This window comes from Lissotriton vulgaris, chromosome 1_1 (assembly GCF_964263255.1).
Source record: "Lissotriton vulgaris chromosome 1_1, aLisVul1.2, whole genome shotgun sequence".
Taxonomy (NCBI): domain Eukaryota; kingdom Metazoa; phylum Chordata; class Amphibia; order Caudata; family Salamandridae; genus Lissotriton; species Lissotriton vulgaris.
Window position 1 is genome coordinate 1,653,119,017 of NC_141685.1, and position 22,461 is coordinate 1,653,141,477.

The 22,461-nt window shown below is 47.1% G+C and overlaps 1 protein-coding gene across 1 annotated transcript in view; it reads right to left on the reverse strand.

The window, feature by feature from the left end:
- Window positions 1-22,461, reverse strand: part of SND1 (staphylococcal nuclease and tudor domain containing 1) — a 2,099,018-nt gene that overhangs the window by 131,865 nt on the left and 1,944,692 nt on the right. Inside the window, exon 19 of the mRNA XM_086918876.1 lies at window positions 22,250-22,373. Within this exon, the coding sequence (XP_086775002.1) occupies window positions 22,250-22,373 (124 nt within the window). The remainder of the gene's footprint in view (window positions 1-22,249; window positions 22,374-22,461) is intronic.

Genomic DNA, 22,461 nt, shown 5'->3' on the forward strand with positions numbered 1-22,461 from the left:
GAGCCGAAGGAGACGCTGGTGTTTTGAAGGAGTGGCTGCCGGGGGCTTGGGTGGCGGAACTTGAGTGAACTCTAAGGTATGCCCTTTCCGAATGATGTTGAGCACCCAACGGTCCGATGTTATTAGGGACCAGTTGTGAAGGTATTTGTTGACCCTGCCTCCAACTGATGACTTCCTGGAGGAGGGTCCAGTAGGAAGAGCCAGGAGGCCGCTATTGGCGCTTGAACGAATCTCGTCCTCGCGCACCCTGCTTTCCTTTACTGTAAGGCCTGGAGTAGTTGGTAGACTGGCCTTGCCGCTGTTGGTAAGATTGGCGGTGCTGTTGGGAACCGGATCCTGTGTTGGAATACCGTTGTTGTTGGAAGGATCCTCTATACGTACCACCCCTGCCTCTGGCTCCCTTGAAGGGGGACTTCCTGTACTGAAGTGTTCCTAAAGACCTAGTGGTCTCTGTGTCTTTTTTAATATCTTGCAGGGTGTCGTCAATAAGTTTGCCGAATAGAGCCTCTCCATCAAAGGGGAGATCCAACACTTTGTTCTGGACCTCTGGTCGGAACCAAGTAGCTTTAAGCCACCCTTGGCGACGGAGCACTGCCGCTCCAGCTAGTGAACGAAATGCCGTAGTCGCAATGTCCATTGCACAATCGATTATTTCCATCGACGTCGCTTCTCCCTCTTTCAGAACTTTCTTTGCCTCCGACATAGATTCAGGAGGTAGCTGGTCAAGGTACGGGGAGACATCGCACCAGAGTTGACGGTCATACCTACCCAGGATGGCTAAGGCATTAGCTGCTCGCAACAGCAAACTTGCCATCGCTGAGAATCTTTTCCCCACATTATCTAACCTCCGTCCTTCCTTGTCCGGAGGAGTTGTCAGCGGTGCTGAAGGGTTGCGCGATTTCCTCTGCGCTGCCTGCGAGATTACAGAGTCTGGTTTCGGATGACCTGTCAAGGCCGCTGGGGCATCATCGGTTGCTTTGTACTTCTTTTCCAGACGCGGTAGCACCGGCACCACCGTCGCCGGGTGTGTCATGGTCTTTATGCCCTCTTTCCATAAATGATCCACAATTGGAATAGATCTGGCACTTTTCTGGAAAGGTTCTTTAAAGTCATATAAGAAGCAATCCGTGGTAACTTTAGGCATTGCTAACTTAAATCTCGCCGCCGCCCTCTCCATTAGCTGATGGAAACCTCCAATATCCGCTGGCGGGGAGTCCGCCGGGTCCGGATTCGGCGATGCGGGATTGTCAATAATGTACTCGTCATATTCCGTGTCGGGAATAGAGACGTGATCCGACTGTTGATCCTCATCCGAGGATTCATCAACATCATGTGATCTTGGTACCCCAAAGGACTCCTGAGGGACGGCTGTTTGAGGCTGTGGAGAGGTCGGAGCCGAGAGCGTAGGTGGCACCAATGACGCCTGAGTCGTGGAAGGCGTAGCAGGTGTTGACGTATTTGGCAAAGGTCTACTGGCCTTAGACTTATAGTCCTGTAGCATCCTATGTAGATCCTGTAGGAAAGATGTTGGCACTGAAACCATTCCCTGGTCAGAGTGCTGCTGTTGATGTTGACCATGATCATGTTCCTCGTGGGTGTATTCGCCCTCTGAGTCGGTGTCCTGGCATTTGACAAATAGTTGCGAAGGACTATTGGCATAGCTATATGCATCTTGGTCATCTTCCTCGGATTGACCCTCTTGCAAGAGCATTGTTGGTAGCAGAGGGGACACTGCCCTTGGAGAGGTCATCTCCGGTGTGATCCGCGTCACAGAAATGGTGATACGTTTTTCTGTGGCCAAGATCGTGGGTTCCGTCGTCGACTGTTGTACATACGCCGTCGAGATAGGCGTCGTGGACGACGTCGTCGACGAGACTGTGGACACACCAGCCGTCGTCATAGTCACCGTAGTCGTCGTCGACGCCCTCGTCGACGAGACCGTAGTCGACGACACCGTCGTCATTGCCGTCGACGGGACTCTCGTCGTCGACACTGTCGTCATCGCCCTTGTTGTCATCGTCGTCGACGGGGCTTTTGTCGACGGGGCCTTCGACGTCGACGGGGCCTTCGTCGTCGACTGAGTCTTCGTCGTCGACGGGGCCTTCGTCGTCGACTGGATCTTGGGCGTCGACGGGGCTCTCGTCGTCGACGGCTCCTTCGTCGACACCTGTGAAGCTGGCACCTTCGTCGTCGGCGCCTTCTCCGCTGTCGACGGTCTCGTCGTCGACGAACCTCCAGTCGACGGAGCCTTAGATGATTTAGTCGACGGGACTCCCGCTGTCGACGTCTTCGAGGACCTAGAAGTCCTCTCAGAAGACTGGCCTTGAGGCGTTTTGAAGGCTGTGGAAGTCTTCGCGCCAGTAGACTGCGTAGAAGGTCCATCCCTCTCCTTTACACTTCCGTGAGGAGATTTGCTGGGAACTTGGCTCTCAGACTCACTGGGGGTCTTTTTTGAGGCCTTAGAAGATCGACTTACAGAAGAAGAAGGGGAACCCCTACCCCTTTTCACTGACCTTCTAGTAGAAGCCATCGATCCAGCATCTTCACTGTCACTGGAGACAGTATCCTTCCTCGATTTAAGCCTTTGCAGCCATGTCAGGAGCCTACCCTCACGGTCCCGGAGGGTTTTGGCAGAAAAAGAGCGACAGATTGCACATGTAGCCACCTGGTGGTCAGGATAGAGGCAATAGATGCAATCCTCATGCTTATCCTCCACAAACAGCCTTTTCTTGCCACAGGAGGAACAAGGCTTGAAAAGCGCTTTTTTCTTCTCAATTTCCAACATACTGTCAGGCAGCAACAATCCTGAGAAGAATCCGAAAGATCCTGAAGAAAAATACTGTTGAAAAACCTGATGAAATCCTGTAGAAGAGTAGAAGTTGAGCAGAGCTCAATGGAGACTCCCTAGCACAACGTGCGGTAGAAAATCTGAGGCTCTGAGGTTCCTTCAGGAAGGTTCTAAGTGGTGAGGCACTTCTGATTGGCTGAGGCCAAAAGTTTGGTCTCTTTTGCACAAAGAGGGTGATATGCTACAAAAGGTAATGAGGCCTAGGCCTTTTTCCATTGTCTTTTGTACCTACAGCTATGGTATTTTTGTTACCGAGACTCCCATTCCTACGACGGGGAATGATACAAAGCATGGGATTCTATGAAAGTTCCAATACTGGGGTAAAGTCTAGTTATGGTATGCTTCGATACTAAAAATATTCCGGCATAGACTTACTTCGATATTATTTTAAAGACCTATTGATGACAAATACTAATTACTGTGCAAAAGTTATTTTGATTGAGATGAAGGCGTCAGTAATGCAAGGAGGGGTGCCAAAACATCAGTTTACATAGTTTTCGACTGACTAGTATATTTGAGATATGTCTGAAAGAATAAGACCATACTACAGCATTAACTAGTTCTACATGGTTGAAGAATCAGTTTGTGTTAGAAAATATGTCCATCTCATACGCGAATACACACGTAATAACCAAGTTCTTCATTTACACTTGTATCACATGGGCAAACAATATTTGTTAAATTTTTTATACAAATTGATAGTGAACATTAGGTAAAATCAAAACACACTATAACGTTCTTTTTTTCTCTGCACTCCCAAGAGCTGTTGATTATTTAAGTTGCAAATCTCTTTCGGAATAAATATATGCAACATTTTACTCCCCAAAGAATAGTGCTTCTCAGGAATTTACCTCTAGGAACAATGACCTCATACAGAGTACATCAACTCTGGGTACTCAATGAAGATGTATATTTTGTTCTGAAGGACCATACTGCATCTATGCCTCCAAAGCTCGGTTGAGGCTTTACAAAACCCACGGTATACAAATGGATGTTCACAACATTCTCACATGTCTACCACTTGCAGGACTTAACTGCCACTGAGCAAAGATATAAGAGGGTCCCTTCCCTCAATGTGGCAAATTCTAGCAGATAATTGTTGAGGAGATGGCGGGCCGAGGCTTAACACCTCACTGAGCAGAAGGGTGCTGCAGGAGGGAGGGTGTACACTGGTCCAAGGAGAATATGACCACCAAGAAGATTACTGCTCTGGCTGCACGTTGTCAGTCCTTCTCTTTAATAAAGAGGAGTAATGTATGATCATGTTGGACTTTGGACGCTAACTGAAAAATCTACTTCCAAATTAACGGTCAAGCGTGCTATTTCCATACAAAGCCTGTCAGGGTCGAGTCTGTACTGCAGGTTAGAGGGTGAGACTGAAAGACCCCATTGAATTTAAAGGGCTGTGGTTTAAGATCCATACCTCACTGTTAGAGTGAGCCCTAAATATTTCCATCCCATGAACACTCCTTGCTATCCTTTGCTCTGTGTAGTACATACATCTCAGTTCCTTTAGCTTTGCTTTACATTCATACAAGAGTTTGCTCTAGATCCAAGTGTTTCCCTTGCTGTTGGTAGTTGAACTCATCCCTTATATTGCTATTATATTGTGGACCTTATTTCAATGATGTAAACATATGAAAAAATGGAAAAGCTACTACATGCAGATATACCCCAACAAACTACCTGAGGAAAAGAAATGCCCCTCGACGGATCTGGCCATGACAAGCATTGTGCTTACGGTGTTCAATTTTTCTTAACAGTTCTGTTGTTCTCTGGACCCTGATGAACTGGTCCTTAATTGAGGCCGAAGGACAAAAGAGAAGCAATTTATCCAACTGGGTGACCGGTTTGGAGAAGCAGGTACTACTAAGGCGTTTGGGCTGGCACTCTTGAAAGCCCAGTATTGGGTTAGCAAACTGAAATTAAACAAGGGTTCATTTTTATATGCCCTGGCAGTCGCAACCCAGATTTTCGTGGGCTCCCTTAGTTAACTGGAGAGCACAAATATGACTAGTATGGATATGTATTCAGTCAAGGCAGACATCGGAAAGGCGGGGAACATGATCCAAAAGGCCTCTAAATCCTACTCCCACCAGTTATGGACAGTAAAGGCTGTATCCAGAATAGGTATCCAGAACAGACGTCAGCAGAAATACAGCCCTGGATCCACACTACCACAAAAGGGGCATCTGGACCCAATGTGAGAAGCATTAAAATGTCTGAGAAGCAGGACGGCTTACAGCCTCATTGGGTAGATTAGGACAGGAAGAAGTACTAAAACATTGTCATAGCTTACTTTAGCAGATCACAGGAGGGGTTAGCCATGCATAAGGTCTCTAAATTGCATCTTGGCAATGCCTGTGTCACCAAACCATACAAAAGGCAACCTTTGCAATATTCTGAAACGACTGCCGCAAGAATTCAAGACAACAGTCTATGTGATGAATTGGTGTGAAAAAATATCCTCAGCCTTCAGTGCTTGTCTCAAATGCCCGTTATCTGAATTCGTCTTTTCCTTGTGCTGTGGCTTTTTCCACAACATATTTCAGAGCCTCGGAGCTCCACCCGTTGACAGAGCCAGGAGCAATCCATCCAAACCTCGCTCCAAAAACCACTCCTGGCACACATAACCCTGACAAATGAACATTCTGGGGTTGGAGAAGGCTTCCATGGGAACGATAATCCACACAGTGATGATAGAACGGCTGTTTTGCCAACCCTCTGTGTTGTGAACTGCCAGTGCCCTTACCCTTCCGCAGTGCCAGCTGAAGATCCGCTACAAGAGTGACCTATTAATAAATGTGTACACTCATCCTCTTGAAATGACCTCTACATTAGCACCACCGGGTGATGGATGAGCTCTTACCCATGTCTATTTATATTGCACAGCAAGCTCTGCATCAAAGCACAGTGAAGCAGCTACATGGACGGGTGTATTTCTGTGTAACAAGCACTGGAAGGCAATTCCATGCTATGAACATTCAAGGGTATGCTTTCCACCACCACCGGGTACTGGGCTTGCACTATCCACATCTGTTAGACAGCAGTCTAATTTTTGCATCCATAGTGCATTGAGTAGGTTGTCATTAGACCCGGTCGGTAATGACCCATTCCAGCTGCTTATCTTTTCCACATACTTTGAAAGTGTAGTCTCCCTCTGCTTCCTACCCATTGGGCATTGAACACACATTTTCTACATTTATTAGTAATGTGTATTTGTTTTTTCCTTACCTGGAGGTAAGGGTTTTATGCATGCTGAAATGTGAGGGGGTTAGAGTCAAACGCATAGATCTGAGACTAGGTTATTTACACTGAGTGAGGATGAGCTGCACTTGACTATCAGGGTAGCGAGGGTTAACAGTTACAGGCTTCTCAGGGAGGTAGTGAGAGTGTAGGTGTGGGGGCGGGGGGCAGGAGCGCATTACACAAGAGACAACCAACAGGGTTATCACGACGTACCAGACCGGGAGGAAGAGGAGAATGAGGATGTATTCCCCCTTATGTCTCTCCTATTCTTTATTTACTGTCTCCTTCTGGGAAAATTGCGGAGGGCTGGACCGGTCCCTTTAACCAGCTACACTTCCTGGAACAGAGGCCGACCCATGTGATACGGTAACGTTCACCAAAAGGAACCGTCGAAGACGAGAGGGAGGGCTTTATATCCGGAAGCCCGTTTGAAATCGTCAAGGGGGAGCGAAACCTGATCACACCGCGGGACGAGGAAACCAGAATGGAGGCAGAATATGAGAGGAGCTTCGAACGTAAGGACTCCGACAAAGAAACCCCCACTGATGACGTCCAGGGAGTCCAGACCAGAGGGAGCCGGACCCTATCTGGTACTACCTGAACACCGGCCGCGCTACTGGAAGAGCGTGGCTCCCAGAGTTACGTGGACGAATCCCAGGTTGGTTTAGTTAGCGCCGCTCAGCCGCTGAGACACCGTTAAAGGAAGGGGAGGGTTGACAAACATCCGTGGTATGCATGGCAGCGTAAAACCATAGCTGTGAAACGCAACACGTGGTGGTACCAGGAGTTGGTGTTCATCCCTCACTCCCCTCCCTTAGCCAAAGCAAGTATCGGATCACTTGCCTTAAATTCTATGGCAGGACCGGAGGCTTCTGATTATGCTTTCTCATTTCTTTACTGCAACAACAGCAGCCAATGAAAATGAAAGTACACATGTAAAAAATAACATTTCTCATGAGGCTTTGAACCACGCCTCTTCTTACAACAACCAATCACAAAGGTATCATGTCTATAAATCCTGGAGACACTACTCCGGCCTCCTCTTTCTTTGCTGCTCCGCAGCCCAGATAAGTGCTCTTTCCTTCATGTTTGCTCTATTACTTGTGCTTTATGCCTTTTACATTGGATGATGCCATTGACTATTGTTTCTTGTTATTCATGTATATTGCATGGTTTGATTGATCGCTTCAGGCTCTCTTGGCGCTGTTTATTCATACGTTGTCCGCTTGCTCTTAGATTGGGGCCGGAGCTTCGCTCCGTTCCCCACTTCCCCGTGGTGGCGCGTGTTGCGCACCTAGGCCCGTCCAATCTTTCCCCCCGACTTCCAGTCGTCGCTGCCCGCGGCGCACGCTTCGGCTAGCCGCACTAGTGAGGGTTAGCCCCCCCTCGGGGACGAGCGTACGTAGGAGCCGTTGAGGCCTTACGCACGTCTCGGGGAGCCCGAGCACGCCGTGTTGGCACGTGCAGTTCTCGAAGGTGCCAGATCGACGCTTTGCCCCCGGCTGAAGTGGGGATCGACGCAGCTTGGGCCAGGAGCCGTGGGCGATTTCCGTGCTTTTGGGTAGCTTATATTGGTTCAGGCGACATACCCTTTTCCTCCATTAGTCCTAGAGTGGGACTAGACCTTGCTCTTGTTTTTCCTGGTATTTCCGGCTCCTGCGCCTGGCACCCCCCCATCCTCGACGCCCTTGCTTGGGCTGGTCTTTGCTTCCCGCTGGGGATTGGAGTTGGAATTTTCGGATTCCTGATTGCGATGGCAGACGCTGAGTACTGCGAAGAGGAGGATGCTGCGTATGGTTATCAGGGACAGCAGGAATTCTATGAAGGGGACTCCATGGAGGAGATCATAGACAAAAAACTCGATGCCAAATTGGATAAAGCCCTTTCCTCGGCCCTCTCCCCTTTGGCCAAGAAGTTGGACCTGCTGGTCCCGGGTAAGCCGATACCCGCTCCGGGCAAAGATCCCCTTCACCCCCTCCCCCGAAGAAGGCGGCTCTTGACCTTTCCTGGCCGCATGCCCAGTCTTACGACAAACTTTATAAGTCCCAGGAGTCTCGATCCCAAGACAAGCCTGTTACCCCTCCCCCAATTCCCCCCTGGTTATCACCACGACGGATACTGGCACCGATACCGATTCCTCGGATGCTACTCTGCGCAAACGCACTAAAAAGCGTAAGCACACTTCCCCGGTCATTCCCACTCCCTTTTTATTTGATCCGACGGACATTGTCACCCCAGATCATCCGACTGGGTTCCCCCTCCTGCGGTGGCGACCTATCTGGAGACTCATCTCCGCAAGGGATTCGACAAGGAGGTTCGTGCCCGCCTGAAATCTGAATGCCCGCGCCCTGATTTGCCCCACAAAGTGGCTCTCACACCGGACATAGATCCTTCCATGACCACTTTTCTTAAAAAGTATAAAAAGGACCCGAAGAAAGGGATTGATCGCGCGCTCCGAGCGTCCAGGATAAGGTCCTCGACCTTTTGGGCCCTTTGGCCAAGATCCTGGAATTGGCCCTGCAGGCGCAAGAGACTGGTGCCGCCATACACCCTGAGGTTCTGGAGGGTTGGGCTCAGAGGGCCATTTGTATGCTGGGCAACGCGAATTGCGCCCTTGCCTCGGAACGGCGGAAGTCCGTCCTTCTCCAGATCGACCCCCAGCTGGTGGAATTGGCTTCCTCGGAGCCGGGTCCTTTGGCGGAAGGACAGTTGTTTGGGGACAATTTCGTTAAAGATATTGCTAAATTTGTGAACAGTTTTGCTTCTTTGGACAAGTCTCAGGCATCGCTGAAACGTGTTCTGCAGGTCTCTGGTAGGGCCGGGCGTGGCAGAGGACGCTCGACCGGCCGCTACTCAAATCCCAGTCCTCAAAGAGGTTACGCCCCTAGACGGGGAAGATGGTACATGCAAGAACCAGATCAAGCCGGATTTTACCCGTCCCGATCACGCGGCTTCAGGGGCCGCTATAACAAAGGAATCAATCGAGGCTACAAGAACTTCGATAACCAATCTTCCGGTAAGTCTCTCTCTTCCTTTACTTCCGTTAGGGGGAAGATTGCACCATTTTGTCAGGAATTAGGCAGCTCTCACTTCAGATGTGTGGGTCCTTCAGACCGTCCAGGGTTACGAGATAGAGATGGTGTCTTGCCCCATTCAGCCCTTCCCCCCTGTCCTCTCCTTTTTTCCCATCTCGAACAGAGTTTTATAGACTCAGAACTAGACGAGCTTTTGGCAAAACAGGACATTGCTGTAGGACCCTTCCTTCCGGGAGGCTTCTGCAGCAACTTCTTTCTTGTTCAAAAGAAAGGTTGGCGGTCAGCGCCTCGTGTTAAACTTGAGGGATTTCAACCCCTTTGTCACGTATCGGCATTTCAAGATGGAGGGCATCCATCTTTTGCAAGACCTTCTCTTGAAAAACGATTGGATGGTCAGACTGGACCTGAAAGATGCCTACTTGACGGTCCCAGTCTGCCCATCACATCAAAAGTTTTTGCAGTTCCCCTGGAAAGGGCGTTGGTCTCGTTACGAGGTACTTCCTTTCGGACTGTCCTCGGCCCCTTGGGTGTTCACCAAACTAATCAAGCTGGTGGTCTCCCGCCTCCAGGAGATGGGAGTTCGGTTGATTGTCTATCTAGACGATATGCTGATCCTGGCACAGGACCGGTCCCTCCTTCTCACGCATTTGGAGTGGACGACGTCCTTATTGCAGAATCTGGGATTCGTGATCAACACCAAGAAATCGGTGCTGATACCGGATCGGCAGATGGAATTCCTAGGCTTCCTGATAGACTCGGTCTCGGCCCAGCTTCTCCTTCCTCTGCCGAAGATCAGGTCGATCAAGAGAGAGATCGCAGCTACCCTGGCCAAAGAGAAGATTTCTTTGAGGGTTTTGGCACGGATTGTGGGCCTTCTGGCCTCGTCGATTCAGGCCATTTTTCCCGGACCTTTGCATTACAGAGCCCTGCAGAGGCTCAAGATCTTTTACCTACAGAGAAACTTTCACTACGATCCTTTGATCCCTCTCTCCTCCGAGTCCAGGGAGGAGCTTCAGTGGTGGCTGGACCACATGTCTGCCTGGAACGGCCGAGCTATTTTCGGCACAGCCCCGGATGTGGTGGTGGAATCCGACGCCAGCCAGTGGGGCTGGGGCGCTCGCTGCGGCGAGTTTGCCACAGGAGGACGTTGGTCTGCAGACGAACTATCACTTCACATCAATTGTCTAGAGCTTCTGAACGGGGCCTTTGCCATCAGATCTATCTCGCCGCTGAAGAGCAATTGTTGTATCCTCCTTCGGATGGACAATATCTCCGCGGTGCGATACATCAATCGATTGGGCGGGACGAAGTCCCGGATGCTGGTGCACATTGCGAAGGAATTCTGGCACTTCTGCCTGGATCGCAAGATCTCCGTGGTGGCGGAATACCTTCCCGGGAAACTCAATCAAGTAGCGGATTGGCATTCCCGATTTCTCTGGGACTCCAGCGATTGGAGACTCCATTCATCGCTGTTTTCCCAGATCATGTCAGTACGAGGCCCATGTCGGATAGACCTGTTTGCCTCGCGCCTCAATGCCCACCTTCCTCTGTTTTACAGTTGGAGACCGGACCCGATGGCACTGGGTACGGATGCGTTCCTTCATCATTGGGGACATTAAAGGAATTATGCGTTTCCACCGTTTGCACTGATCCCGAGAGTAGCGGCATTGCTGCGCCGACAGGAGGCGACGGTGGTGCTAGTAACGCCTTATTGGTCGACTCAGTCATGGTTTCCCACACTGTTGGAATTGTCAATAGACCTCCCCTTCTGGCTCCCAGTCTTCCCAACGCTTCTGCAGGACCCAGTGGGAACGTGCCACCCCCCTGGTCCTGCAGAACCAGCTGTCATTGATGGTATGGACGCTCTCCAGAGACATGAACGTCTTGCAGGCCTTTCACAAGAGGCTTCCAGCTTTATGCAGCAAGCGTGGGCTCCTTCCACCCGAAAACGATACTCTGCTTCGTGGAAGAAGTGGGTGGGTTGGTGCCTTTCAAAACAGGTGGATCCCGTGGGATGAAATATAACAGAGGTACTGAACTTTTTGTCAGAGTGTGCGACTTCTGGCCTGGCCTACAGGTCGGTTAACAACTTCAGATCTGCTATTTCTGCTGGTCGCGACCACATAGATGGTAAACCTGTGGGGATGTATCCCTTGGTATGTAAGTTACTTTAAGGTGTGAGTGTGGCCAACCCTCCTCGGCCCAGGTATTCCACCATGTGGGATGTTAATAAGGTTCTGAATTTGTTGGAATCCTGGCCCGATAAAGGTGATTTGTCTCTGAAACAGCTTTCTGCCAAGCTTACTATGCTATTGTGCCTTATTTCATGTCGGAGGGTTTCAGATGTCAGGGCTTTGGACTTGGCTGGGAGGATGGTTTCACCCCAAGGTGTATCCTTTGTCATTACTAGACGTACTAAGACCATGTCCCGTTCAGTTGATTATCCTGCCTTTCCTCATAACGGCAGGCTGTGTGTTCTTCAGTGTCTTAAATGTTATGAGGAGCGTACTAGTGTACACAGGGCAGATCCTCTGGGACAGTTATTGATATCCATTCAAAAACCGTTCAAGCCAGTTGCTGCTGCTACTTTAGCCAGATGGGTCAGGTGGATAATGTCGGAGGCCGGCATTGATATTTCTGCTTATGGGGCACACTCTGCGAGGGGTGCGATGGCTTCTAAGGCTTACTTATTGGGTTCCCGCTTGGAGGACATTCTGAAGGCAGCTGACTGGTCCTCAGACTCAATGTTTAAGGTGTTTTATTACAAACCGATTCCTCATGTTTCTGATACTGTGATTGACGAGCTTTAATGTGAGCTTTGAACCAGCATAATCAGAAGCCTCCGGTCCTGCCATAGAATACAAAATTTTCTAGCTATCGCAACAAGAATTTTAGATTCTATTAAGGACACGGAGGCGAGGATTATCCCACCCGTTGGGACTGTTATACACTGTTGTTGTTTATGTGGTTTTACCCAACTGTTTTGCCCACCCCTACAAAGATCTAGTTTGTAGTGGAAACTTTTCTCAAACTTCCCTTTTTCTGTTCTAGGAAACGACTCCAACAAGAGTTGAAGACCGCCTGTGCTTTTGGCTACCACTCCTTCCGGATGGAGGTTTCCTTTTCGATTCAAGATTTCTCCGTTGGGCCTTCTGATGGATCGGTTTTCTGTTGCAGTATTAAACTTTTCAGTGTGATGAGACTGTTACTGACTGTTCGCGCAAAGAAAGAGGAGGCCGGAGTAGTGTCTCCAGGATTTATAGACATGATACCTTTGTGATTGGTTGTTGTAAGAAGAGGCGTGGTTCAAAGCCTCATGAGAAATGTTATTTTTTACATGTGTACTTTCATTTTCATTGGCTGCTGTTGTTGCAGTAAAGAAATGAGAAAGCATAATCCTCGCCTCCGTGTCCTTAATAGAATCTAAAATTCTTGTCGCGATAGCTAGAAAATTTTGTATCCTCCTCTTTTTCTATTTTATCATGCCTGATGACCTTGGTTCGGTTGGACGACGACAAGCTGCTGTGAAGTACCCTGCCTCTGAGTGGACGACGTGGGAGAACAGAGTATTGTTGTTCCTTTGAACCATAAGACGTAAAAATAAACCCTTTGTGCATACATCATACCCGCTCTTGTGTTCATTGCACATTGACAAGGGTTGTCTATGTTTTGTTGCAGCATTAACTGCCCCTCCTTCCCCATAACAGTTCTCCCTCCCATTAGGATTGAGATCCTGCTATCATCATCCTCAATGCTCCATGGGTTTATTAGGCAGGAATTTGGCCCAGGGGCAACTCGGTTCAATGTCTTCTTTATTCCTTTTACTGCTGTCTCCATTGGGCACATGTACCTCAGTCTCTTGTCCTCTGGTGCAGGACAAGCCTCACCATTTCCCTGCTGGTCTCTCGTGTCAGCTGCAAGTTGCACTCCCACCCTCCCACCAATGATTCTTATGTTGCGGAGAGCACAGTGGCAGCCGCGTAAGGTTTGCCGGACGTACTGTATGAGGCAGAACTGCATGTCAGTATTGGTCTTCGGCAGCAGAGGCTGTCAGCAGTTGCCATTGTGACCTCCAGACGGAATCCCTCGCTGTGGTCACTTTGGGGCAGTTGAGTACTCCATGTCAAGGAAAAAGTACCAAAGCACACAACCGAGTTCAGCAAGAATAATTAATAAGTCCAACATGTATTCAGAATTAAAAGTGAACAAAAGTTGTTTTTATTCTTCAAGTTTTCTCCAGATCCTGTTCGAGCTCATACAACATCAAAGAAGAAACTGCTGTCTCTATGATGTTGTATGACAGACGAGGGAGACTGGCTCTCAGGCAGACACCAGTCCCGGTTGCACAGTGGCTACATAAGCATGTGAAGCACTCACTTCCTTCACTGCTCAAGAACTTTATATTAGAACAGTGTGGAATAGGTTCAATCCCTGTTTCCAGACAGGGGATATTGATTCACTGTCTAAAGCTTCAGAACCGGTTATGGGTTGTTCCCTTTCAAATGTCATTTCCAGGCTGCTCTTTTGACACGGGATTTGTGCAAGGCTTGCTCCAAGCAGGAGTACCCAAAACATGGGCACAATGAAGTTTGCGTTCTCTGTACCTGGGTGGCACCTGACATTGACACAGTAATCTAAGACCAGGTGCAGGCTCTGCCTAGAAACATACAAGTATAGAACAGAGACCCACCTTCACATCTATCTACCAAATGGCAGCACTCAGGAATTCAGAAATAACTAATCAGAAGTCATGCGTTAAAGGTAGCTTTTTGTCCCCACAATTCAGACAGAGAAAGGCAGGTAAAACCTTTTTATTGTCTGGAGGAAACTGCCCTCACCCATCTCGTGTCATTCTAAACTAGGGACACCCAAAAATAATCCCACTGGCCCCAGCACTCAACACAAAAAGTCCTTCTACTACACATGCAACAATTGAATGCACATATACACATTCGACATACACAGAATGTCGGCGCAGGTTTTGGGTTTGCCTTCAGAGAGCATCTTTAAACAAGAGGGTTCAGTAGACCGCATTCTCACTAACATGGGAAACATGCCTGGTCACACTATAGATTCAAAACCTCGGTGCATGGTCACAACCGCTTTATATGATACACACTCTCCAATGCTTCCTATGAGTGCTCGCTTGGTGTGCCCCAAGAAATTACAGAAGGCGGCCCTAGACCTTCCACTGTAAGGGCTAGATCTCACTAGACACATGCTAGATTAAGGGGACACACGAGTCAAAATTAAGGTCATATTGCCAAGGGCACGGAAACACACTCAGTTAGGATGAAGGGGACACACAATCCAACACCTATTCAATCAATTTGGTTCAGAATCTACCATTCCCCATCTTGGACATGTCCTTATCACATTCATTCTAAACGGAACCCCTCCTTTCTACATCCAGAGCCACAATGGCAGCTTTAATCACAATTGTGCACCAAGTGTGCCTTTGTCACATCGATTAGGTATCCTATTTAAATTTAGGTGCCAGAGATGCAGGAGTTATTCTGAACTACTACCAAAAAACAAGACCTGTGTGCATTTGTTGTCCTGTAGTCACCCGATACGGACTACCTGCTTGAGGTTGATAGGTGGTGTGGAATTAGGGCAATAGTGGCCAGCGAGTACACCAACCCGCTAACTGGCACCCATGTGTGTGACACGTACTCCTTAGGACTGAGAACCTTGTTCTGTCTGTGTGGAAGAGTTGGACAAGCTGAGAGCGGAAAGCACACCATCAGCCACAAGAGATCCTAGAACTGGTTCCCGCATAAACATGTAGCTTGACCCTGCCTAAGCAGGTGGATGAGTGGAGACGAATTGAGAGAGTGAAATGACTCGCTGAGTGCGGAGCCTTGGACCGGTGCTGCCATTAATTACATAGTGAAAAATGCAAATTAAGAGTGCCGATAGCCTAACCACCAGCAAAAATATGTGCATGCAGAAGTTGGCACACATAAGCAATGCCTAGCCTAGGGCTGGTGCAGAAGGAGAGGTAGAAAACACAGTTTACACTTCGAAAGGGAGGCTGTGGTTGTATCTATGTTGTGGACGTCTATGATGCGAAAACGATGCCATGCATGAAAGCAAGGAAGTACTGAAGATGAACTGAGCCTTTTTTGTAGTCAACTATGATTATACCAGTGTTTTATTCCCACCACAGATTTGTGACGAAGTGGTTACTTTTATTTTATCGAATTGTTTTGAAGAGGAGAGTAATCATCCATTACACAGCTAAGGAATGATGCAGCATGCAGTACTGTCCCATGCTTTGGGAATATCCCGGGGCACTTCTAATGCATGAAGGGATTGAAGGGAGGCGTCTGAAAGGTGTAACTGGTTAGTGAGAAGCACCGTGCAGGGATTGGACGAAAGAGGGGCTTAAATCATTTACTGGGACACAGGTGGGCTGAAGAAGATGCTCTGCAGATGGAGAAAGAACAAAAGGGTAAGTATGAAAGGGTGATGAGGGCTCCTTAGAAAAATTATGGAATTAAAATGAATGTCGACTTTGAAAGAGACAGATTTTTCAAAAGGGCGCAGGTGGCAGGCAAGATAGGGTAACCGTACGGGTTAGCAGTAGCACTACATACGATGGAAGCAAAGGGTGAATTTAAAGAGCTACATGAGTAAATCATGAGAATGTAATCTTAAAATTCAAAAGTAGTTCTAGAAAGAACAAACACTGGATAGGATTATAAGCATTGCCAAACATTTCAAACACACAGAACCACGTGTAGCAGGTAATCCAAGTGGTGGTAAAAGTGGAAATGACTAAGGATCTGGTGTGTATGATGAGAATGAACCTTCGAAGGAAGAAGAGCTCAAACACGGGGGCGGGGGGCAAATTTAAGGTAGTGCATTCCAAAATGCGGCGATACTGTGGTAACCGCCCTCCCAACAAAACGAGGTATTAAAAGTGGACGGATGTGGGACGTTTTTTCCACAGGGGTGGAAGAATGACATTTATTTTATTGAGTTTTGTATGGCGCAAACTTGACCCGAAGGTATCAGAGCGCTTAACAGCGTTAGCAAAGCATCAATTACACGAGTTACAAATGGAGTAAATAAAAATACATAGGAACAGTATATAAAAGAAGAATATGATAGGCAGCAGGAAATGTGGGCAATATAGTTCTCAGGTAGTTATGGTAGGGTTTTGCAGAGGTGGTTTGGAAGAGAAGAAAGTAGAACCCAATTTACATGACGAAAGTGATAGACTAGTGTTACAAAGCATTAAACTAGGGTAGAGCGTCTAACAGAATCTTACAAGCCCTCAAAAGTATGCCATCGAAATAGAAGGAGTAAAGAAACATGGGCTGATTTCGGTTTCCTTAATAGGTTAATAATCATTTTGAGCTGGAATGAACAAAAAGGTTTGAGTCTCGAAATGGCTCCAAAACACACCAGACACGTTTCTGCGTCAAGCCAAGATAGTTGTGTCTCACTGGGTTGTGATTAAATGTAGGGCGGAGGTACAATTGGCTTTGTAGGGTCTTATGAGGTACCTTGGAGCGCACTGAAAGAAGCAGATTTGGGAGAATTGGGCCTTATACAGGTTTGGGAGGATGTTTGAAATATACAGTGAACATGGTGGATTGCTATAGTACGTGGTCCGAAGTCAAATTGTACCCAGGGTACTAAGGGTTGTAGAGGTGGAGAACATATGTTGGCTAGTGTTCGGAGAGAAGGAAGGCCAGATAAATCACTGTGAAAGTGCCGTTTAATTGATCCAAAAACAAGGCTCCTGGTGAAGTAGTTTAGCTTGCTGTCGAGTTAGCGCATGCACCTAGCTGCTGGAAATTGTTCCAAATGAATGAAGAGTGATTAGAGGAAGAAGAGCTAGAAATAGATTAAATCTTCATCCAGTAGAAGGGGAGTCAACTTTTACTTTGCAGCATGGCAGGGCAGGAACGTTGAGTTAGAAGAAGATGATTTATAGATGGGTCCCTGAAGAAAGCAGGTTTATTATGGAGTGCTGCATAAAGTGGGGCATAGGAGAAGACATGATGCTAAGCCTAGAAGGGATTAGCTGTGATGTATGGTGGAAGAGATGGGGAGAGTGGTTTAGCAGGAGAGGAAAAGGACGGTGGAGAACTGTTCTCTGGAGCTGAAAAGAGTAGCGAGCGAGAATGACACTACTCTAGTAGTTCATGGTAAAGACATGTGAAATGTAAGGAGAGGGACGGATGGTTATCAGGGTTGTGGAGGGATCAAGCAGGGGGCAAGGAGAATCTGAGCAGGGTAAATGAATATGAAGAATGAGTTCGGAGGAGAGATTGGAAGAGAAACTGAAACCTGCTTGCATATATGAGATTGTTTTTATTAAAAGATTGACAGTTTATTCTAATGTTAATACAGGTCAGGGTACTGTGTTAAAATACAGGGAACGGAAGTAGGTTGTGATGGGTTTAGGTGAACCTCTTTAAGCTACTACCCAGTTTCTGGACTTATTGGGGAAAGTAGTGGTACATGTGTAATAAGTGTCTCTTCGGAATTGTTAGTAACACTAGCTGAATACAATCAAACAATGTGTTTAGAAGCAGAAAGCAGGCAAGATATGTCAAAGTAAAATCATATATGTATTGAAAACGAATTAAATCATACAGAAAATACATAAAGGTGTAAGCAGACGGCAGAAGAACGTTCACAGGAGAACGTAACAGTCTCAGAAAGCTGGGGAGAGAATGAGTGAGGCGCTCTTCAAGCAAAGTAGAAGTGTCTTTAGAAGAGAACCTTCAGCGCATTCTTAAAATTTGCCATGGAGGAGCTGGTGGTGCGTAAAATGGGGGATGGGGGCGGGAGAGTTCTAAACCCTTGCCACACTCTCCATGTAGAGTCAATTGAAAACTAGCCACTCGGTGCCAGGTCAGCTAAACCACACCGATTGTACACCAATGAAGTATGATTTGAAGTTTTGACAGTCCTTTTGTTTTAAATACAAACGGTGTATCTCGAGTGTATGGATTCCTATGCATTCTGACTTTGATCTTTTAACTTTCCTGGAGTTTCGTGCCACTTTCACCAACGGGAAGGCAGACACTGTGCAAGCCAGAGCAGCCTTTTCTTATCTTAAGTTCTACTCCTCGTTCCATTGGTAACCTAGCCTTTGACAGGGCTGTTCTGAAACCAGCGACTTAATAGAACTGCCCGCTGGTTTCAAATGTTTTGCCATTTATTAAAATGTTATTCTTCGTTTCCCCAAGACTAATTGGGAGTGTGTGGGCCTATCTTTCACTATAGTAGATATTGTTGCAAAATCTGCAGGCGAACTTCACAAGGGGACGGCCTGATAAGCTGAGCCCAAACCTCAAAAAAGGTGAGGACCCTAAGCAAACTGGGGGTGTAAGTGGTAACTCAGCGTGATGGTTTCCAGTCCAGAGGAAGGGGCCCTTGTAGCGCCCACACTCTATTTAGAAGCTTATATTCAGACTCTGATGAATTTAAGTGCTTTCCACTTTAAATGAGGATTTAAGCCAGCACTTAGAACTCCAACTGGCAATTTATGGTAGTTAGTGGCGTAGCTAGGGTAGAGGGGGGGGGGGGGGGGGGGGGAGAAGGTGGAGGTCCGCCCCAGGCAGCGCTGACTTGTGGGCGGTGGCCGCAAATGGTAGCAACATGAGTAAGGCCACTTGAATTTATTTTAAAGAGTGTTTCCTTGTACCGCGATGTATGTGGGGGACACTTGTGCAAGGCAAGCGCACCTGATTCAGCTTGTAAAGCCTGCCTGCAGTGCACACACCACCGGTGCGCTAAGTACCCAGTTTGTGGATGTGGGTCTGGTCCCGTGACGTCCCAGGGCCGTCAATCTTGGAGCGCGCGAAAGCGCTATCAATGACGGCGCCTGGGTATAATGTTTGGCCAGCCCCTCAGTCGCGCGAGGCTTTCAATCGCTCTGGAAAGACTGCAGTGCCCAGGAATACAGAGAAATGCTGGAAGGTAGGAGTCTGGGTCCTGGGAATGGGATAAAAAGAGCCATATATATATAGAAGCATTTGTTGCTGGAAAAACTGTGAGGAACTCTCATTTTTAGACGAGAGTGCCTAGACGGGATGCTATTGCAGTGAAGGCGTCAGCATGTTATATTATTCAGTGAATGGATAAGGGCTTTAAACTGACAGTTTCAAAAACCGGAGTAACAAGCCAGTCCACCAGGCCTACTGCCAGATTAAAGTCTTCTGTGATAAGGTAATGTCATTCCAGAAGACTAGAGGTGGGCAAGGAGACGGTACGGGGGATGGTAGGGGAAAGAAATAGGGACTGTACAAGCACCTCCACTTTGTCATCAGTCACGCCTTGATTTTGCTTTACTTGTAAGGCTCCTGTACCACATTGTTCATGTTTCAGTCTTCAATTATACTTTCTTTTACTTCATTTCTTGGACACTTGCCCCCTGCGTTGCTGTTTTTTATTTACACATATCTTATTTCTGTTGCTTCCTTTCTTGCACCCTTGACTTGTTTGTTGGTTTTGTTTTCTGTTGCTTCGTTTTTTCTTGTTTTCATCTTTTTACTACTCGAATTTTAATGCCTTTCACACACACCTCCTCTGTCAACCTTCGTTTCTTTTTCGCATTCCCTTTTCTTCTCTGTAAGTGATTTGGAGCGAGTAGGGTTTGTGTACGTTTTTCACAAAGATTTCACAACAAGGATTCCTGTGTTGGAAGTTATGACGAAATACAAGCCATTCACTATAGCGGAGTACAAACAGATTTTCAGGCCTAGGTATTTTTAAAACGAGTTTAAACTAGATTATAAATTGATAACTCACTAGGGAATTAAATGCATATAAACAGGATGCCACATGCGTCTAAATTATTTACCAGGCTGCTGGTTATTTCGGTTAACCTATTCCCTCATCTCTTTGGCCATTCGGACGACTACCCCTACACTGTTTTTATTTTAAGACTAGCGTTTATTCAACGGAATCTTTAACTGCTAGCTGGCCAGGAAAACATAGGTAGCACTGTACTTCCTTCTTGACAGAACAGAATGTTCCTGTCCCCGGGGCGGTCATGGCAGCAAGGAGTGAATCTCTCATCTGCAGAGGGTTTGACTACCAGGCAGCTCCGAGGATGAAAGCCTGTTTCATTTTCACCATTTTCTTCCTCAACAGTTTACGGACACGGAAATAAACCTATATGCGTGGAAATAGCCTTAACATCAAGGGATTGCTTGCTCTGAACAAATAAAACGATGATCTACAAATGAGTAATTTTTGTCACGTGATCATGACTGATAGATTACAGGTAGTCATTCTCATATAGCCAGTGGCGTAGCAATGTTGCCATGGGTCCTAATCCAAGTTAAGAAAATGGCTCCCTAACCCTGTGGTTAGGTGGTAAAAAAATAGAACAACCCAATTGGGGTGCAGGGGGTCTCTACCACCCCCAAGCAAAGGCGGCACTGCACCCGCTGCACTAATGATAGCAATGCGTATGCTTCTTTGTACCTTTTTACTTCCCCAGGTGCCTACATCACTGTCTGAATATCCCAGCCCCCCTCTTTCCTATTTTTCCTTTCTACCATGCTACATTCCACACCGCCCCTGTTTTTATCTCTTCAGTTTCCTCCCTCCCCTCATTCTCCATCGATAGCTACATTCCATGATTCCCTCTCTCCTTCATCTCCCTTTTCTCATTTACTCTACCCCTTATCTCTCCACTTTTCCCTCGTCTCCTACACATTTATCTTGATCCTTCCTTGCATATCTCCACTATATATAAATACAAACCTTGTTTTTGCTCTGCTACCCTTCTGCTATCCTTCCGAATCCAAATAACTGACTAACTTATCCACCACTTAAAATTTACTTGCATGTTTCACTATACTAATTCAACACTAATCGTCTATGGGTCCCGGAGTAGCGTGCTACTCGCCAAAAAAACGCTTTGACGCCTCGTCAGGGTTAATAAGCACTATATAAATGCAATTACAATTTTACAACACACCATTGTGCATAGGTTTTTGTATAAATGTATTCCATATCCCTCCACAACTGCGATTTCAGATAGTTAACACTTACTTGCACTAGTTAATAGATTAAGGTAAAACTAGCATTCCAATGATACATGTGAGAAATATCTGTGCCCGAAAATGGACAATGAGATTCAAAATTCGAGTCGAGACTTAACCTCACACAATCACAGGACTGCGGATTCAAGGGGCGGCAATTTGAGGGATAGCCCCGGGCGCCACTAGCTCTAGCTACGCCCCTGAAGGTAGTCCTATCATAAAAACAATTAACGCATATACTACCCACAATTCAGGAAGCTTTCACACAGGATGGGATTTTGAGAAACATCTGGACGTCAATGTACCACAAACATTACAGCCTTCAGCATTCTTCTCTACTCACAGGGGGTTTGGAAGAGCAGCAAGTGTGGCTGGCCCATGATGACCACTCCATTAGTCGGACCCACACTGGATCATCAATACATACACAGGCACACCGATAGAAATCATTCATCCATGTCACACAACAGTTAAAGCCACCATGTCTCTTCAGCTGGGCAACTGGATCATTTTATGTGCACTCCGGTGGCCAGGCTAGGTAATTTTCCTTGCCGATCGTGAGTACTTGATGTCGAGACTAGGCGTACTGCTTGGGGCATAGCAGGCCTTTCCATTAACGCTATTTGGGTAACTAATGCTGCTTTATCATTGAGGTCATTTGAATTTCTCTTGTGATTATTCGAATTAGCCGACCAATCAGGTCACTGTGAAGAAGCGTTGGTAAACCAGTTCATCATTTAATTCTTACTCAGTCTTGGGATCATGGATTTAACCCTTCTGTATAGGACCGTCTGGCTTTAATGCTTGCCCTTTGTCATTTTGTGGTTATTAAATTTCACTTCAACAATTTACCTTAATTTTGGGGTCCCTAATGTCACTATTCATTTTTGTTAGCGCAGGTAATTAACATACGTGTGTTGGGTGCGTGAGAGTGAAGGAAGGAAAGAAAGGAGTTGGTTTGAGCTGAATGAAAGAGGGATGGGAACAGACAGACGCAGGGGGGGTCGAAAATAAAAAGGCAAATCCAGATGAAAAGGAAGGGGAAGAATTTGGGTTTTATCCCTGCTGTGGACTATTTATGCTATGCAACTTACCACTCTCCATCTTCAAACTTGGCAATGCAGTAGTCCCCACGTCGCGGTGCGTATGATCCTTCAACAGGAGGATGGCTGGCAATGTCACTTCTCATATTCTCCATCAACTTTTCAAGTTGGGCTCCTAAAAGAAAGAGCAAGCACAAAGAACACTGTAAGGCAGTTTGCTTGTGCGTGTTGGCACCACATCTCCCACAAACACAGCTAAAATA